The sequence below is a fragment of the Spea bombifrons genome, chromosome 2 (assembly GCF_027358695.1).
Source record: "Spea bombifrons isolate aSpeBom1 chromosome 2, aSpeBom1.2.pri, whole genome shotgun sequence".
Classification (NCBI taxonomy): Eukaryota; Metazoa; Chordata; class Amphibia; order Anura; family Pelobatidae; genus Spea; species Spea bombifrons.
The window spans coordinates 21,305,033-21,324,908 of record NC_071088.1 but is presented as its reverse complement, the minus strand read 5'-3'; the positions used below and the strand labels follow the sequence as shown (position 1 = coordinate 21,324,908).

The 19,876-nt window shown below is 40.2% G+C and overlaps 4 protein-coding genes across 4 annotated transcripts; all 4 read right to left on the bottom strand.

The window, feature by feature from the left end:
- Positions 1-4,161: 4,161 nt before the first annotated feature.
- Positions 4,162-7,073, bottom strand: LOC128474685 (proprotein convertase subtilisin/kexin type 4-like). Its single transcript, XM_053457074.1, is given in 2 exon segments — positions 4,162-5,366; positions 6,004-7,073. Coding segments are annotated over 2 exon segments (1,110 nt in total). The 5' UTR covers positions 6,110-7,073; the 3' UTR covers positions 4,162-4,362.
- A 1,793-nt stretch (positions 7,074-8,866) lies between these two features.
- Positions 8,867-9,498, bottom strand: LOC128473600 (proprotein convertase subtilisin/kexin type 4-like; the record flags this gene model as incomplete). The annotated part of the gene is made up of 1 exon (XM_053455852.1): positions 8,867-9,498. A coding segment is annotated over one exon (582 nt), but the record flags the coding sequence as incomplete, so codon positions are not given.
- Positions 9,499-11,029: 1,531 nt separating this feature from the next.
- Positions 11,030-13,584, bottom strand: LOC128473599 (ER degradation-enhancing alpha-mannosidase-like protein 2). The gene is made up of 4 exons (XM_053455851.1): positions 13,435-13,584; positions 13,147-13,257; positions 12,748-12,787; positions 11,030-11,059 (listed from the first exon to the last, which is right to left on the bottom strand). The coding sequence occupies exons 1-4, from the start codon at positions 13,539-13,541 to the stop codon at positions 11,030-11,032; spliced, it is 288 nt and encodes a 95-aa protein (XP_053311826.1). The 5' UTR covers positions 13,542-13,584.
- Positions 13,585-14,450: 866 nt separating this feature from the next.
- Positions 14,451-16,631, bottom strand: LOC128473598 (proprotein convertase subtilisin/kexin type 4-like). Its single transcript, XM_053455850.1, has one exon. It carries the CDS (start codon positions 16,629-16,631, stop codon positions 14,451-14,453), a length of 2,181 nt encoding a protein of 726 aa, XP_053311825.1.
- Positions 16,632-19,876: the final 3,245 nt, after the last annotated feature.

The following is a 19,876-nucleotide window of genomic DNA, read 5'->3' as shown; positions in this document are numbered from 1 at the left end:
CCATTTTAAGGTCTTGTATAGAGAGGCTTTGCCCATTGGATCTCTGCATCATAACACCATTACACTTCATTGGCATACAGTTGGTTGTCAATCATGCCTTCCTTTTTACATTGTTACCATCCGGTTTCAGCTCAGTCATTTTGTGACATAACATTGTAACAGCAGCGGCTCCAGACATACCGTGAACTCCTTGTGGATGATCGCAATGTAGGGGACACATTTTGTGTTATCCCAATGGGCAATAAAACCACCGTACATAACTATCACACTATGCAATGAAGAGATGCATACAACATACATCATACACTGCGCATCAGGCAAGCCCCAACTCTTCAACCAGCGACATCATTAATTAAGAGACATAATCAGAAGCTTTGGGAAGAAAAAGGTACAACCAGGGTTCATGGAATTTTATTAAGAAGAAAAACGACACAAAATCCTGATCCGTTTCATACATTTATAATACATCTATAATAACACAAGACAGGTGGAATTAATATAATCATTGAAAACTGTTCATCGGACTTTTAGTCACAAGCCACGTATTGATAGCGAAGTCACTATAAAAACAAAGGGGTAATGGGTTAACAACTTCCATGTCTGCTTACGGTGAATACTTCACTTGCACACACATAGCTCTTTTAAGTAGCTCCTCACTAATTTCCCTTTAGGTGCCCCTCTAAAAACTATATTGGGATGTTCTTCCAAAATATCTCTTAAGTCATCATCCTTCCTCAGGAGATGCCAACGACGCTTAATAATCCTTTTCATTTTCTCACCTGCTCCGTTATAATTTCAGACAAGAGGAATGCTTCTCATTCTCCGCTGATCTTTTTTCTTGCGTTCAACATATAAAAGATCTTTCTGGATCATACTTCTTTTCAATAAAAGAATTCTTAATTGTTTGGGCTTGTTTGACATATTGTTTTTTATTCGTACAGTTTCTTTTTTTTTACTATAATTAATGTAACTATTTACATCGACTGATTTCAAGGTCTTTAAATTAGAATTTACAACATAAATGTTTAGGTCCAAAAAACCAACTTCATCACCACAAAAGATAGAAGTTAACTTATTTGGTGTAGACAAAGAGATGTTCCCCGAGCGACTGTCCTGTATATGTATATATTGATCCAAATCTAGTTACCTATAAAAGATATATTGATTACATGTTCTTTATGACTATTAATGAACTTAACATCTTTTAGTTTTTTTTTTACCATCCTTAAAAACAATAATAAAATACGTCCATTAGGAACAGTATAAGATTTTGAGGTTTTTATTATACCCCAGCAAGGGATATCTAAATGCCTCAATTCCTTTAATAATTTGTATCTTTAAATTATTTTCAAGAAATTCATTTCCATCAGATTTTCTGTAAACGTTATACCTAAATATCATCTATGTTTTTAGTTTGTACGACTGATTTATTTGTGCTTAATTTATATTTTGTGATTTTCCTATAATCTTCAATCTCTTTCAATAAATAAGGCAAAAGATGATGATGCATGAAGATCATTTTTTACACTCTCTTTACTGTTTGGGAATCCTTTTATATTTCGATTATTTCTTACCTTTTATTTTTCGATTATTTCTTATATTAATTGCTAATGATTCAATAGTCATATTAGATGAAAGCAATTAGAGCATATGTTGGGGGCCACAGTTCTAGCTGATGAGGGAAAATACAATGCCATTATTGCTTAATATTATTGTTTTATTAAGAAATCTCCCACCCACCCTGTCAAAGGCCTTCTCGGCATCTAATGACAGGGTAAGCGAGGGGAGCATCTATTTTTCTCTGTTAAATTTAAAATATCAGTTCATCTTCTTGTATTTTGATCTTTTTAGAACATAACCTATTTGATATGCAGGTATAACTGAGGGTTTTTTTTTTTTTACTCCTCTGAGCTAGGATGGCTGCATATTTTTTCATATCATTAAGAAGGGAAATTGTTCTGTAGCCCACCATGCCTCATTTGGCTTCGAAAGGGATAAACTATTCGTTCCCAAAGAGCTGCTGAAAACTATCTTAGAATTAGCTATTTCATTGCGATGTGGTGTGATTTTATGTTTAAAAATGATATAGATTAATGAGGTAAAGTAAGAGGGATTGTGTGTAGAAGATTACATATCAATGGCTGATACGTATGGTTGTGATTGATGGGTTCAACAACCTGTGGGAGTTTGTCCCTCACCTTTTTCACTCTGGCCAATCAGCATTTACCAGGGGAGGGGCAAGCATTAGTGCCGACACCACTTTAAACTGTCAGTTGCCACAGTTACAAACTGATAAGAGGTGTAGCGTGACACATCGGCAGTTAGCTCATATACAATAATGCAAGTTAATAGTTTATTAGCGCAGGACATGTACCGTTATGAGGTGGATTTGAGAAGCAGTAGTGGCTATTGTAGTGTTTTACAGGGACTGCAGCAGACATTTTGTCCCCTGCTCCTGAGTAGAGTCCTGCCCAGGCCTAGTGCCCCACTACTACTACCCCACTACTACTACTACTACTACTACTACAGCACCTCTTTGACCATCCTTATTCTGGGGGAACCTTTTTTTCTTATAATATTGGGGGAAATTCAGTCCTCCACAGGGCTGCATGTGTGTATCATCTGCCAGTGCCTGCCTGCCCAGGTCCAGTGCCCTACTAATGCTGCTGCTGCACCTTATTTTAGGGGGGAACCATTTTAATAAATTTCTATAATATTGGCGAAATTCAGTCCTGCTCCACAGGGCTGCATGCGGCTTTCATCTGCCAGAGTCTGCCTGCTCAAGCCTACTGCTGCACCTCTGACAGTCCCTATTTTGGGGGATCCTTTTTTTAAAAAAAAAAAAAAAAAAAATCTATAATACTGGGGAAATTCAGTCCTTCTCCATGGGGGTGCGTGTGCCTATTACCTGCCAATCTCTGCCAGCTCAATGCTCTTCTATTGCTACTTCTTTTTCACCGTCCTACCTCCGGGGCGGGGAGAACCTTTTTTTCTTTAAAATGTATATAATGAAAGTTGAGTCCAGAAGGTGTCACGAACCTCCCTCTTTGGGAACGCACCCCCGAATGTCATTCCTGAAACAAAAACAATTTTGAACACTGTAATATATTAACTGGGTAAATCTTTTGTTTCCTCAATACATTATTGTTGTGTTTTGGAGGAACATAATCTTAAACACGTATCTCAAATTACACTTTCTGGTTAAAAGATACAAAGATTCATATCACTTAACATATGTAATTCAAATTAATAGAAGACACTAATGCGTTTTAAAAATGTATTGACATATTAAGTGGGTAAAGGCTATTTGTAATTTCCACAATATCATAGGACTTTGACGGCACCGTGGCATGCGGTGGTGGTGGTGGCGGCGGCGTTAATTCTTCTATATTTCTAAAACACAGATTTCGTCTCCAATTATCTTAATTTGACTTCTAAGGCTTGATTTTTGTCAGTTAACAGATAAAAATTGTTAATCGTCATCCAGATTTGTTTTTCAACAATTGTATTCTGTTTACTAATAAATTAATATCTGCCTTAATTTATTTTGAGTTAGTTATGAATTCTTTCATTTCAACCAATATACCATTTAAACAGCTTTTTTAACAGCTCTGGAGGGACTATTGCTTTCAACCTAAATAATGGATGTGTGAATTAATGAAATTTCCATTAATGATCCATCTTCCCCTTCTTCAGAGACTGGAGAATCCTTGCTTTTGATCTTTATTTCCTTTTGGAGAAGCCTTTCTCTGCTGCAACTTTTTAGATTACATTTTAAGACAGATTTATTTGAGCAGACACGGATGTAACAATATCGTGAATCAACCTTGAATGTAACCACTGTGGGCCTAGTTATTCCGTGCAACACTGAGTCAGCTTTCATCAAATCTCAGATAGTGAACTTATAGTTTCACAGCTACTACAGACCCTCAGTTGATTCGGGTTTAATTTAGCGCTTTAGGCAAATATTGGGACTCTTTAATGTTTGAGAATAGTTCCTTATGTCCTAATTTCTACAGTTACAACATGCAAGGTATTTCAAAACAGAAGAAAGAAAAGAGAAAAGAAGATAAGCCTAATATCTTAACTATCATACCAAATTTGTATTTGAATTTCTTTTAAGACCATGAGACTTTTGTAAAATAAAACAGAAAAGAAAAGTTATTTTGCTAAACATTTAATGAAACTCTATTTACATGTCAAAAACAGGTCAACTGAATCTTTTTAGTAGAAATGACTGAACTAAAACCAGCATGCCCATAACCGCTACAATAGCCACACTCATTATCACCGCCATTGACATAGATTGAGGGACCAGAATGGATGAGGTGTTCCGAAAGTCTACACTTGGAAAGGCAGCTCTTAAGCATGAGTTGCTTTTTTCCCAGAACAGGCAGTGACATTGTAAGTCAAAATCAGATCTGAATACGCTTTTTTGGGGGTGCTCACAATTGTTATGAGGCACTTTCTTTGAGGCTGCGTTGTCTCCCATGTTTCGGCCAGCTCCACTACTCGTCCAGCATGCAAGAGTCCGTAGCCGAAATAGTGGCTCACTTTTCTTCCCACTCCATTTATGACCCAATCGTCAGCCATTAGGTGGGCAGGACTGGACGCTCTAACCACGAGATGTTGTACATCCCTCCATGTAAGAGCTGGGTTTGCCTCCAATGCCAAAGCAAGGATCCTGGCAGCAAGTGGAGCGGCGGCTAAAGTCCCGGTGTGTTGATCTGTACACGTGTGGCGTATATCAGTGGTGATAAAAGTCCCTTCCTGACCACCACCGCTGCTGTAAGTGCTTGTAAGTTTGCATGCACACGCCTCACTGTACCAAGGGACCGTTCCACGTTTTGTGACACCCCCAACAGCAATAGTGTAAATACTGTTGGAGTAGCCGTCACTGTTGCAGTGGTCATTATTCCTGCCACCGTTTCCAGATGCTTTGACAGATCCAAAGCCACCGCGGCCATTTAATATTCCTTTTTAAAAAGCCTCAGAAGACAACACTCCTGGTCCATCCAGTACCTTTCCATCATCAGAGGGACCCCAGCTGGCGCTATAAATGTCAATATGCTGTGGGTTCAAACTCAACGACTGAGCTTCAACAATGTCTGTGTCTATCCCATCCAGCATTCGCACACCTCCTATTCTAGCGTTGTATGCTACTCCAGCGCCGCAGATGCCATTATTGGCAACCGCAGCCACCTCGCCTGCACAGCGGGTCCCGTGGTCCTCATTAGATGGGTTATATCGGGGCTGAGGGTCAGGATCATTGTCATTAAAATCGTAACTCGCCTCCGGATCATAGTTTAATGCGAGATCGGGGTGGTCCTTTTCAAGCCCATCATCCAGAACGGTCACCACCACACCTCGTCCGGGATATCCACGGTTCCAAGCAGTCTGGACATCATGTGTTCATCTGTCCCGTACAAAATCAACGTGATGTGACGTAGAAATCCATGGTTGGTGTAGCTTCCTCTGTTCTAAGGTCCAAAGGCCCAATGGATTTTCATCCCAAGATTGTATGGTCATGAAGGACCAATCTTTGTACCGATCAGTGTTGGTATCATGTGGTCTCTTGCCCATTAGCACAGAACGGGTGCCCATAGGACTGGTAAGATAGATTTCCAGGTCACCTCTGGGACTGTAGCTGAGGGGCATTTGGGCTTGGACATGCTCCAGGGATATTATGTGATTGGGGGACCCAGAACAGGCAGTGACATTGTAAGTCAAAATCAGATCTAAATACACTTTCTTGGGGGTGCTCACAATTGTTATGATGCACTTTCTTTGAGGCTGCGTTGTCTCCCATGTTTCAGCCGGCTCATCCAGAATTCCATGCATGCAAGAGCCCATAGCCGTGGTAGTTCTCATTAGATGAGTTATATCGGGGCTGAGGGTCAGGATCATTGTCATCAAAATCGCAACTCGTCTCCGGATCATAGTTTAATGCGAGATCGGGGTGGTCCTTTTCAAGCCAGTCATCCAGAATGGTGACTACCACACCTCGTCCGGTATATCCACGGTTCCAAGCAGTCTGGATGCCTAAGTCAAGATTTTCATCCTTATGCAGGTACCACTGCAAGCTGAAGAGGGGGTCTGTGGGAACCATATCAGGCTGTCTTTTCTCCCTTCTCTTCAGCGTCTGCTGCTCAAACCAGCTAACCTTGGGTTCTTTTTCCAGTTGAATGTTTCTACCCCAGTGAGGGCTGAAGGATTTCCTTTGAATGCCACGATGAGATAGATGGTAGAAATCACTGCCAAGCACCACCTGCAAAACAGTTAATGCTCATAAAACAAATACATCATTTGAATAATAAATTCAATTTGTATAAAACACGGCGTGGTCTTTTATTTAGCGTTATAAAATATTACAAATCAACTTATTACTTATGAACATAAACAAATTGTAACCACATAAACACTCTTGTCCCAAACCAAACTTTAAACTAGTCCCAGGCCATCCGCCCTAAAGCCAACTAAACAACAACCATTTGTGGTCCATCCCATACAAACCATGTCCTGCTCCACCATACTTTGCAGATTCAAATTGAAAATATCATAACCGATGTCTGACAAATGTATTCCATTACTTTTCTAAAGACCTTCACAGTCACCTTCTAGGTCCACATGCTTTAAACTTAACCCCCCCCCTTCCAGCGCCATAACTCTCTGCATAGACCTATTTAGCTTACACCTAACCCTATCTAGCGTTCTAAATTCTGGCCTTTTGAGCGAAATAAGCCTGTGAACCATTTCAGACGATATAATTACAGCCTCACTAAAATAGACTAAGAAATAAGAGCAGCAACAGCTCAACAGATTTAACCCCAAGTTGTTGTCACCACAATGGATAATGATCACATTTGGCCATGGAAAAATATTCACATGTTCAAACAGAATACTCTCCATTTGACAAATTTCCAAGCCCCGAAGTCCTAACCAAAAAATATCAACTTTGTCATTTTCAAACCCAAGGTTTCCTCCACATCTCCTTATTTCCGCTCTCCTCTGAGCCCAGAAAATAAAGGAATGTCCCACAACCCCAGCCATTTTCGGATGGTGACCTAAAAAAAAAAACATTAGCATTCTACAAAAGATTAGGTCTGACATAAATCTTAAAATGATCCGTTTTCCATCTCCAAATTGAAAATTCGTTAAAGGTTGTCCAGGTTGACCACGTACCAACCAATTCCTTGCCACCTTAGGACGCAGAGCCATAAAAGCCTCTGACATCTTCACTGGACACTTGCAATTCCCATCAACTCTTTGCAACTCTATCCAGCATCCTTTTGCTGTCTGTTTTAAATGAATTCAAAAACAGTCGTAAATTATCACCGCGAACCACATCTTCCACTTGTAAGCCCGAGCCGCCCATGCCTTTTTATAGATATCCAAATAATAGATAAAGATCTAGCAATTAAAACACTTATCTGGGTGAAGTCAATTCTCAAATATTCTTTGGAAAGTTCAACCCTTTCTTCTACGCTTGAGGTACCAGCTTCCCGAAGAGCTGAAAATCAAAGCATGACAAGGCGTTAGCTAGAACGTTCTTCTTCCCCAGGATATGCTTAGCTTTTAACCAAATACGATTGAACAAATGTAAAGTAAATCTCTTAATACATTAACCACGGGCACAGATTTAGCCTTCAATGTGTTAACAACCCAAACAATCCCATATTATCGCAGTTTAATAATAATATTTTATTGCATCATAAGTGTCCCCAAGATTCCAAAGCTGCCACCACCACCTGCAACCATTTTTGGGGTCACTTAATTGCCACCCAAAAAATACCAAAAGAAAAAAAAGAGAAAAGGATGAGCTACTCGGTACGGTCATGACATCGATATAGTTTCTCACCTGTAAATGCAAAAACATCTTCTCATTAAATACATAACTATTAAGTCACTTAAATGCAAAAATACATTTGTCAGCGGTGACGTTAAATCACACAAAAACTATATATTCTCTGATCAAATATGAGACAAACTGATTAAAGAGTTATTTCTGTAATGGGTAAAATTCAGCAAGCGAGACAGCAGCCCCAAACAAAAAGCCAAAATGTAATTATTATAGAAACGGCACAAATTCTTAGTTGATGTCAGCCAGCGTCTCCAAACGTCAGGTTAGCTTGATTTTTGGTTTTGGAATCCTCACAACATATGAAATCTGAGTCTATGCTTTTCCATCCTTCAAGCATGCTGTCAAACGGGCACGCTTTAATTGTTTTATTATTGAAAATTTTCAGGTAGTCAAAATCCAAATTTATAAAATAAAACGAGGAAAAGGTATTTTTGCCAAATAGTAAAAGGAATTTTATTGGTGTAACAGTGCTATCCGCGTCAGGTTGGGTCTCTGCTCTTCCTTGTTGAATTTGTCCTCATCAGCGTTCAAAAGCAGAGGAAATCTCCTCCCTGCGCAGATTCCAGATCTGATTTAGAGCACGGTGGTTGCCCATCAGACAGGACTGGGGTCTACTCGTGATCTTTTTCGTAGATACCAGTGAATGAAAACCACCAGCGTTCCCATAACCATTACAATGGCGTAGAAACCCGTGGTTGGTGTAGCTTCCTCTGTTCCTAAATTCTAAGGTCCAAAGGCCCAATGGATTTTCATCCCAAGATTGTGTGGTCATGAAGGACCAATCTTTGTACCGATCAGTGCTGGTATCATGTGGTCTCTTGCCCATTAGCACAGAACGCGTGCCCATAGGACTGGTAAGATAGATTTCCAGGTCACCTCTGGGACTGTAGCTGAGGGACATTTGGGCTTGGACATGCTCAAGGGATGTTATGTGATTGGGGGACCCAGAACAGACAGTGACATTGTAAGTCAAAATCAGATCTGAATACACTTCTTTGGGGGTGCTCACAATTGTTATGAGGCACTTTCTTTGAGGCTGCGTTGTCTCCCATGTTTCAGCCGGCGCATCCAGAATTCCATGCATGCAAGAGCCCATAGCCGTGGTGGTTCTCATTAGATGGGTTATATCGGGGCTGAGGGTCAGGATCGTTGTCATTAAAATCGTAACTCGTCTCCGGATCATAGTTTAATGCGAGATCGGGGTGGTCCTTTTCAAGTCCGTCATCCAGAATGGTGACCACCACGCCTCGTCCGGTATATCCACGGTTCCAAGCAGTCTGGATGCATAAGTCAAGATTTATATCCTTATGCAGGTACCACTGCAAGCTGAAGAGGGGGTCTGTGGGAACCACATCAGGCTGTCTTTTCTCCCTTCTCTTCAGCGTCTGCTGCTCAAACCAGCTAACCTTGGGTTCTTTTTTCAGTTGAATGTTTCTACCCCAGTGAGGGCTGAAGGATTTCCTTTGAATGCCACGATGAGATAGATGGTAGAAATCACTGCCAAGCACCACCTGCCCAAGGTTGATGAAACCGAATTTCTGTGCAATACGTTCTGCCTCTACAGAGCCATCAGGTATGTGCACAGCCCAGCTATTTGTGTAAATCTCCAAAGAGAAGATCGCATGGATCAAAACAGTTAATAATCAAACACAAATACATAATTTGAATAATAAACAAACACAAACAAATTCAATTGGGATAAAACAGGCAGTGTTTTTTTATTTAGCTTTACATAATACTAAAAACTTATGAACTTATGAACACAAACAAATTGTAACCACATTAAAACTCTTGTCTCAATCCCAGAGTGAAAGCAAACTTTAACTAATCCCAGGTCATCAGCCCTAAAGCCAGAAAGCCAACTAAAAAAACAGCCACAAATGGATAAACAACAACCATTTGTGGTCCATCCCATAAAAACCACGGCCTGCTCCACCAGAAAGATCTTCACAGTCCCCTTCTAGGTCCACATGCTTAAAACTAAATCCCCCCTCCTTCCAGCCCCATAACTTTCTGCATGGACCTATTTAGCTTACGCCTAACCCTAGCGTTCTAAACTCTGGCCTTTTGAGCCAAATAAGCCCGTGTACCATTTCAGACGATATAATTACAGCCTCACTAAAATAACTTCTAATATCAGGAATTAAGAACAGCAACAGCTCAACAGATTTAACCTTCCCCAAATCATTGCCACCACAATGGATAATAATCACATTTGGCCATGGAAAAATATTCACATGTTCAAACAGAATACTCTCCATTTGACAAATTTTTATGCCCCGAATTCCTAACCAAAAAATATCAACTTCGTCATTTTCAAACCCAAGGTTTCCTCCACATCTCCTTATTTCCTCTCTCAGAAAATAAAGAAATGTCCTACAATCCAAACCACTTTCAGATGGTGATCTAAATAAAAAAAAAAAACCTCAGCATTCTACAAAAGATTAGGTCTAACATACATCTTAAAATGGTCTGTTTCCCATCTCCAGACTCTCCTAATGACCGATTTACGTGGAATAATTTTCTTTCTCCAAAACAAGAGTCGATAAACATTTTACGTCTAAATTGAAAATTTGTTAAAGGTTGACCGGAACCATGTGCCAACCAATTCCCTGCAACCTTAGGACGCAGAGCCATTTGTTTTTGTTTTTTTTAGGTGATGTCAAAAACAGCCTAAAATTATCACCACAAACCACATCTTCCACTTGTAAACCTGAGCCGCCCTGCTTGTTGAAAAAGCTCCAAAAAGGCAATAACAAAAGCAGTTTTAAACAGACGCGCTTCAAAACGGTTTCAACAAATTTTACCTAAACATCAACTCATGCAGTAACTCATATAGAGGTCTCCTAGAGTCCTGTGTTTAATACAACCAGAACCCTTTAAAATCAGTCTTAAAAAGAAGTCTTTAAAAACATTGCTTACCTAACAATTTAAAGAAAAAAAAACATAATAAACACCTATTAATAAAACCCTTCTTCATTATGTCCAAAACAAACTCCAATGTCTTCTCAATGCTAGCATCCACAATATTCGTAAAACACGATCACCATTTCCATGCCTTTTTATAGATATCCCAAATACTCCCAATAGATAAAGATCTAGCAATTAAAACACTTATCTGGGTGAAGTCAATTCTCAAATACTCTTTGGAAAGTTCAACCCTTTCTTCTACGCTTGAGGTACCAGCTTCCCGAAGAGCTGAAAATCAAAGCATGACAAGGCGTTAGCTAGAACGTTCTTCTTCCCCGGGATATGCTTAGCTTCTAACCAAATATGATTGAACAAATGTAAAGTAAATCTCTTAATACATTAACCACGGGCACAGATTTAGCCTTCAATGTGTTAACAACCCAAACAATCCCATATTATCGCAGTTTAATAATAATATTTTATTGCACCATAAGTGTCCCCAAAATTCCAACGCTGCTCCACCACCACCTGCAACCATTTTTGGGGTCATTTAATTGCCACCCATTTACTCTGCCAAAATATATACCGTATTGGCTCGGATATAGGCCGCCCCTGTATATAGGCCGCACCCTAAAAGTTTGGTGCTTTTTTAAAGAAAAAGTTTTTTTCTTTAAAAAAGCACCAAAAAAAACATGCTGCCACTCTGTCCCCCTCCCCCGAGATATGCTGCCACTGTCCCCCCCCCCCCGAGATATGCTGCCACTGTCCTACCCCCCGAGATATGCTACCACTGTCCTCCCCCCCGAGATATGCTACCACTGTCCTCCCTCCCCGAGATATGCTACCACTGTCCTCCTCTGCCCTGCGGGGCCTGCGGGGGACATCTACGCAATACAACTTCCGGTGCCGGCACTGGATGTTCCGGCACCGGAAGTTGTATACGCGTATTGCGTAGACGTCCCCCGCTGGCCCCGCAAGACGCCCGGCAAGTCTGCTCCGGTAAGTCCGGGGGGGGGGGCTCCGCACGATGCGCTTAGACAACCTCCCGTGCCGGCACCCCCCCCGTGGGAAGTGCTGGCAAGGGAGGCTGTCTGAGCGTATCGGGGAGTAGGATGCAGGTCCCCTGCACCGCTGCGGGGGATCTGTATCCTGACCCCGCTGCCTGCCCGGCGCCCGGGACTGCATATCCCGGGCGTCAGGCGCTAGACCCCGAATATAGGCCGCACCCCCACTTTAAAGACTTAAAGTGGGGGAAAAAAGTGCGGCCTATATTCGAGCCAATACGGTATATATATTTTATATATCCACTGAAATGCAAAAAGTTAAAAAGAAGGCGGTTTAAATCCCAGTCTGTCGATGTATGCTGCGCAGCCTGCCGGGTCCCGCAACACAAGGGTCTTGCTGTTAGCAAAACACTATCACTGTTTGATGTAGCGCCATCGTATTCCACAGCGCTACACAATGGGCACAGAGCTCCCTCTGGTGGAGCCAGGCAGGAATGCACCATCAACCAATTCCCAGAGCTCCCTCTGCTGGAGGCAGGCGGGGGATGCACCCTCACCCAGTTTTACGGTACCGTTTTAGTTTATGGGACGGTTCCCCCGCCAGACTCTCAATTTACATGCGTGAGATCAGAGATTATTCGGGACATTAAAAAGGAAAATATAGCACTGTGGGTGCAAGAAGCGGATATATATATTAATGGGATTGTTAGCAAAATAAAGCTAATATATGTATTTTTTTACATATATATATCCACTGAAATGCAGAAAGATAAAAAGAAGCTACTTCTAAAGTTGCGATGAAAACATTCACTAGGTCACAGGAGTAACTTCATGTATCCTTTACATATTAGGTTGAGATTAAAGTTAGGTAGGATACACTTTTAATGTAAATATCTTTTCAATGCATAATGCCACCTCCATACAGAAAATACATTGTGACTCCCAAACACCAAAGATGAAATGTACACTCACGAGTAACGTATCCAGAGCATCAATTAATGTCAAAGAAAAACTGAAAGACAAAAACAGAACGGTAGAGAGAGAGAGAAAGCTATTTTCACTGATTTTTATTTGGTCAAATTTATGTCATGCCGGTCACTACTTAAGTGAGTTATATTTTACTTTCTATCTTTCTGCTCCAATAACCCCTTATCTCCTATATCTGCCCCTGTCCAGTATGTAACTCTCTCTATTACAGCCCTCATATCCTGCAATACCCATCTTCATATTCCTCACAATCAACTAAATTTATTCTGGGTGACTAACATTCCTTCTTCATTCCTATTTAATCTTTCTCTATTGTCTGGTACTCTCCTACAATATTCGGCAATTTACTACTTAATCATGTTTTTCTCGATGCAGTCTAATCACCTGCCCCACGTATCTTGTCCATCACAGGTAAGAGGTCGCAACTCATCATACGGAAAGGCATTCTCCAGGTAATTGTTGTAAGCGTGATAAAACATGGACTTCACTCGATCCCTGAGGATGACAAAGGAAAAAAAGAAACATTAATCGCCGAATGTTTAACTAGACTCAGACTCAGAATAAAAGTATTTGGTGGTACTACAGACTTCCACAATGATGACTCCGGTAGGAGCCCCAACACCGGCCCATTTAAACATAAAGGAACGCGGTCACCGGCAGCGCCATCTCTACCTGTAATGCGCCGCGTCATGCTGACTAAACCGGCTCTCCTTGGCATTCTGTACCGGCGGCAGGGCGACCACGAACCCCAAACACACAGGGAGCAGGAGCGGGTTCATGTCCTGTCACTCGTACCGGAGTCCCTCACAGCATTCTGACACAACGTCGCTTCCTGCTTCCTGCTCAGCTGGCGAGAAAAGAGCATTGTGATTGGTCCACGCATTCTAGCGGCTGAATGCTCGCTCAGTATTGGTCAAACTGATGACACGTCCTTCCAATAGCAATGCGTATCCCCCATCTTTACTCCTGGCAGTGATTACGCTAGTTTCGTGATCCGTCGCTTTTTTATTTATATGTTTTGTGTACGGAATTCGTGTGGATTCTCATAACACTGTCTATATGTTTATTATCTGAAGCAAAATGATTGTTGAATAAAATAAATATTGTTTCCAATATATAATACTTTATCCATGCTCCCTCACCCTTACACATAGACATTCATGCTCACATACACTGTTACAGAGACATTCATGCTCACTCACCCTTACACATAGACATTCATGCTCAAAATATATTTTCTGTAAGATATAACAAAATATTTTTCTGTATGATTACGTGTGATGTAAAGTGGAATAGCCTCTGGGCTATTACATAACTTTTAAGTCACTTAAATGCAAAAAAAAAAAACATGTCAGTGGTGACATTAAGTCACATAAAAATGATGTATTTCCAATCTTTAATCAATGTGCATTGCTATAGAATGCTTGATTCTTGTTTTGGAATCCACACAAGATATGAAATCTGAGATTGGTCTAAGCTTTTCCTTCAAGCATGCGAGCACGGTTTAGTTGTTTTATTATTCAACATAAAATTTCCAGGTACTTAAAATCTAAATTTGTAAAATATAGCAAGGAAAAGGTATTTTTGCCAAATAGTAAAAGGAATTTTATTGGTGTAACAGTGCTATCCGCGTCAGGTTGGGTCCCTGCGCAGATTCCAGATCTGATTTAGAGCACGGTGGTTGCCCATCAGACGGGACTGGGGTCTACTCGTGATCTTTTTCGTAGATACCAGTGAATGAAAACCATTAGCGGTCCCATAACCATTACAATGGCCGCACTCATTATCACTGCCACTAATGTCGTTTGAGGGATCCGGATGAATGAGGCGTTCTGTAAGTCTACACTTGGGGAGTCAGATCTTACGCATGAGTTGTCTTTTCCATTATATTCGTATAAAGGGGAACAGGAAGTGCAATTATTGGCAGACGACCCTTTACACGTAAAGCAGGATGGGTGGCAAGCGGCACAAGAACGAACAAGGTGAAAGCTGCTGGGCTCTGACACCTCCGCTCTCTGCGTAGACTTAAAGTATTTGGCAGGGCAGTAAGATAGACAGAGCTTTCCAAAGGTATAATATGGTGCCAAACATTCTATGCACGACCCATTTCTATCCCGCCTCAGACACTTTCTCATGACAGACTTCTTGATTTTCCTGGACATCATGTGTTCATCTGTCCCGTACAAAATCAACGTGACATGACGTAGAAATCCGTGGTTGGTGTAGCTTCCTCTGTTCCTAAATTCTAAGGTCCAAAGGCCCAATGGATTTTCATCCCAAGATTGTGTGGTCATGAAGGACCAATCTCTGTACCCATCAGTGCTGGTATCATGTGGTCTCTTGCCCATCAGCACAGAACGGGTGCCCATAGGACTGGTAAGATAGATTTCCAGGTCACCTCTGCGACTGTAGCTGAGGGACATTTGGGCTTGGACATGCTCAAGGGATGTTATGTGATTGGGGGACCCAGAACAGGCAGTGACATTGTAAGTCAAAATCAGATCTGAATGCACTCTTTTGGGGGTGCTCACAATTGTTATGAGGCACTTTCTTTGAGGCTGCGTTGTCTCCCATGTTTCGGCCAGCTCCACTACTCGTCCAGCATGCAAGAGTCCGTAGCCGAAAAAGTGGCTCACTTTTCTTCCCACTCCATTTATGACCCAATCGTCAGCCATTAGGTGGGCAGGACTGGACGCTCTTACCACGATATGTTGTATATCCCTCCATGTAAGAGCTGGGTTTGCCTCCAATGCCAAAGCAAGGATCCCGGCAACAAGTGGAGTGGCGGCTGAAGTCCCGGTGTGTTGATCTGTACACGTGTGGCGTATATCAGTGGTGATAAAAGTCTCTTCCTCACCACCACTGCTGCTGTAAGTGCTTGTAAGTTTGCATGCACACGCCTCACTGTACACAGGGACTGTTCCATGTTTTGAGACACCCCCAACAGCAACAGTGTAGATACTGTTGGAGAAGCCGTCACTGTTGCAGTTGTCATCCCTGCCACCGTTTCCAGATGCCCAAACAAAGATAGATCCAAGGCCACCGCTGCCATTTAGTATTCCATTGTAAAAGGCCTCAGAAGATAACTCATCTGGTCCATCCAGAAACATTCCATCATCAGGGGGACCCCAGCTGGCGCTATAAATGTCAATATGCTGTGGGTTCAAACTCAACGACTGAGCTTGAACAATGTCTGTGACTATCCCATCCAGCATTCGCACACCTCCTATTCTAGCGTTGTATGCTACTCCAGCGCCGCAGATATCATTATTGGCAACCGCAGCCACCTCGCCTGCACAGCGGGTCCCGTGGTTCTTCTCATTAGATGAGTTATATCGGGGCTGAGGGTCAGGATCGTCGTCATTAAAATCATAACTCGCTTCCGGATCATAGTTTAATGCGAGATCGGGGTGGTCCTTTTCAAGCCCATCATCCAGAACGGTCACCACCACGCCTCGTCCGGTATATCCACGGTTCCAAGCAGTCTGGATGCCTAAGTCAAGATTTTTACCCAGGTACCACTGCAAGCTGAAGAGGGGGTCTGTGGGAACCATATCAGGCTGTCTTTTCTCCCTTCTCTTCAGCGTCTGCTGCTTAAACCAGCTAACCTTGGGTTCTTTTTTCAGCTGAATATTTCTACCCCAGTGAGGGCTGAAGGATTTCCTTTGAATGCCACGATGAGATAGATGGTAGAAATCACTGCCAAGCACCACCTGCCCAAGGTTGATGAAACCGAATTTCTGTGCAATACGTTCTGCCTCTACAGAGCCATCGGGTATGTGCACAGCCCAGCTATTTGTGTAAATCTCCAAAGAGAAGATCGCATGGATCAGAACAGTAACAACGAAAACCAGAGCTATGCTCCTCATCTTGTACTGTCAGCTTACAAAAGCATCTGTTGGCCTAACGGCCAGTGCTTTTATGACCTACACTATGTCACAGTAGAAGGGCGTGGCACCTATGTTACATCACAATAGCAGGGCGGGGCTGCGTACTCTCAGCGACAAGCCTGCTAGAAAATGCTTACAGTTATAATGTCAATATATAATTCTGAAACAGTAGTGTGTGATTATATATATATATATATATAAACACGGTATATATACACACACATATATATATATCACACACAGACTACCATTCTAAAATGTGGGGTCACTTGGAAAATAAATGTCTAGCTGTAACAATTGCAAAGGGGTTTTTCTTTTCTTTTTTTTTTTTCTTTTTCTTTTTTTTTTTATAACAAAAAATAAAAAGACATAACATATAACCTTTCATCCTTATAATATACCAAGCAATATCAAAAGGTTAAATTTATAACATTCACATACGAGACGGTATCAAGACCAGGATGTTTTCTTTATCGTCTAGGGGGGAGAGAAGAAAGAGAGACATTGATAGTATTTATATATTAATATAATGATTTAATTAGTATTGCCAGGATTATGTAATAGTTTGATATGAATAACCAGTTCCAGAGAGCCATCTTTTCCATGGAGACCAAATTACTTCATAATCTTTTATATTGTTATGAGTTCGGTAAAAGTGCCTCTCCATTGTATATTGATAGTTTATTTGAGCTATAACTTGAGACCAGGTTGGAACCTGGTCTGTTTTCCAAGATCGAGCTATACATATTTTGGCTGCTGCCAAAACATTAATAGCCAAAAACAGTTTCGATTTATTTTTCCAAGGAAGATCGATATGAAAAAGAAAAGATTGCGGATTCAAAACTATGGCAGTATCAAATAGATTCTTAAATAGAGTGACAATTTCAGATCTAAGGTTTAACAACTTATCACACTCCCACCAAATGTGTATCATTGAGCCCAGTTCTAGTTTACATCTCCAACATTTGTTGGAGGTAGTATTATACATTTTATGGAGTAAGGTTGGAACATAGTACCATCTGTGAAGGAGTTTGTAATATTGTTCTTGAAGATTTATACAATGTATTGCTTTCCGTACTTTATTCCAGGAGTCACACCAAATATCAAAAGAGTAGGAGGCACCCAAATCTCTTTCCCATTTCAGAATAGTGTTTGGTTTATCTAACATTTCTTCTTGATCCAAAATGTTCCTTAATCGTGTAATTAAGTTTTTTTATGGTGAGCATGTATAAACCTATCTAAATTAGTGGAAGGAGTTAATGGGTTACTTTTAATGAAATTTCTAATTCTTAAATAAGAAAATAGTTCTTTACTTGATAAATTATACTTAATTTGAATTTCATTAAATGGAACCAACTGAGAAGTAGTGCATATATCTGAAATCGTATCTATACCCTGGAGAAACCAGGATTTCAGATCTATATCCTTGATCATGTTTTGCACAGCCATCAATGGAGAAGATAGCGAACAAAGTTCCGTATTACCAAATTTCCCCTTAAAAATAATCATATTGCTTAATACGTTAGAAACAATTGGGTTAAGAATATTAAGTCTGTTTATATCTTTTTTGTTAAACCAATATAAGAGGAATGGATCTAAATTTTGACATTTCCACCTCTCATAATTATACCAAGGTAGTTCCGAATTCCTTTTTATATCCCAAGCTAAAAAATGGTTAAATAAGCAAATTTGTTGTAAAGTACTCAAATTAGGAAAGTTAAGTCCAGAACTTGTAAGGTTTCTAATAAGAATAGCACGTGAAAGTCTAGGTTTTTTACCCATCCATACATATGATAAGAAAACTTTTTCGAATTGGTTTAGAATTTTCAATGGAACTGATAGAGGAATAGTTCTGAATAGATAGATCAATTTTGGCAAAATATATGCCTTTAATGTATTAAGTCTGCCCATCCAGGAAATTTCCAAATTCCTCCATTGAGTAAATTGATTTTTAAAGGAATCTAAAAGAATCAAATAATTATTAGTTATGATAGCTGAGAGGTTCTGATATATTTTAATTCCCAAATAATCAATATACTTTTGGTTCCAATGTATTGCAGATTTATTCTTAAGAAACTCAAATCGAGAATTTTCCATATTAAACTCAATGATTTGTGATTTATCTAAGTTTAATTTATAATTAGAGTATAATGTATATTTATTAATGCATTCCAAAACCTCCAAAAGAGAGTTTTCAGGAGAAGCTAAAGTAAGTAAAATGTCATCAGCATACAAAGAAATCTTGTGCTCATACGGACCAGTATTTATTCCTATAATTTTATTTGATCGACGTATTAATGTCGCAAGAGACTCTATTGTGAGGACATATAATAAAGGAGCTAAAGGGCATCCCTGTCTTGTTCCATTATTAATGGGGAAACTCATGGAATTTAGATTAGGACCTGAGATTTTTGCGTACAAATTCTTATAAAGCGCCATAGTGAGAGTTAAAAATTGGCCAGTCAGACCAAAAGAAATTAAAGTTTGTTCTAAAAAGGGCCAACTCACGCGGTCAAACGCTTTTTCGGCGTCGAGCGCAAGAAAGATAGCTGGTGTTTTACTTAAGTGTATCTCATAAATTAAATTTAGTATTCTACGCGTGTTATCTTCCCCGTTTCTGCCCAATAAGAATCCTGTTTGGTCTGAATGAATTAACTCACCCATAACAGAACTCTGTCAGCTAAAACTTTGGAAAATATTTTGATATCTTGATTTATCAGTGATATCGGACGATAATTCGTGACTTTAGTTAAGTCTTTCCCACTTTTCGGGATAGGAGTAATTATGGTCTGTAACATTTCAGATGGAAAGTTATTCCCTAAGGATATTCCATTAAATAATCTCAGTAATAAAGGAGAGACAATGGGTTCCAAAATTTGAAAAAAACAAGACGAGAATCCATCTGGGCCTGGAGTTTTGTGCAAAGGTAAATGTTTTATAGTTTTATTTATCTCAAATAAATTAATCGGCGAGTTTAGTTCTTGTAATTTTATTTCAGAGATTTTCGGTAGATTGAGAGTATTAAGAAAACAATTAATTTGCGTTTTATCTTTCGATAATACTGGTAAATTGTATAGTGTGCAATAATACTCTCTGAAAGCTTCACTGATTAATTTTGGAGTTATTTTTTTACCGTTTAGCACTATCTTGTTTATTCTATTTTTGGCATTTTTGTTTTTAATTTTATTCGTTAGATGTTTACTAGCTCTATTACTGCTATAATA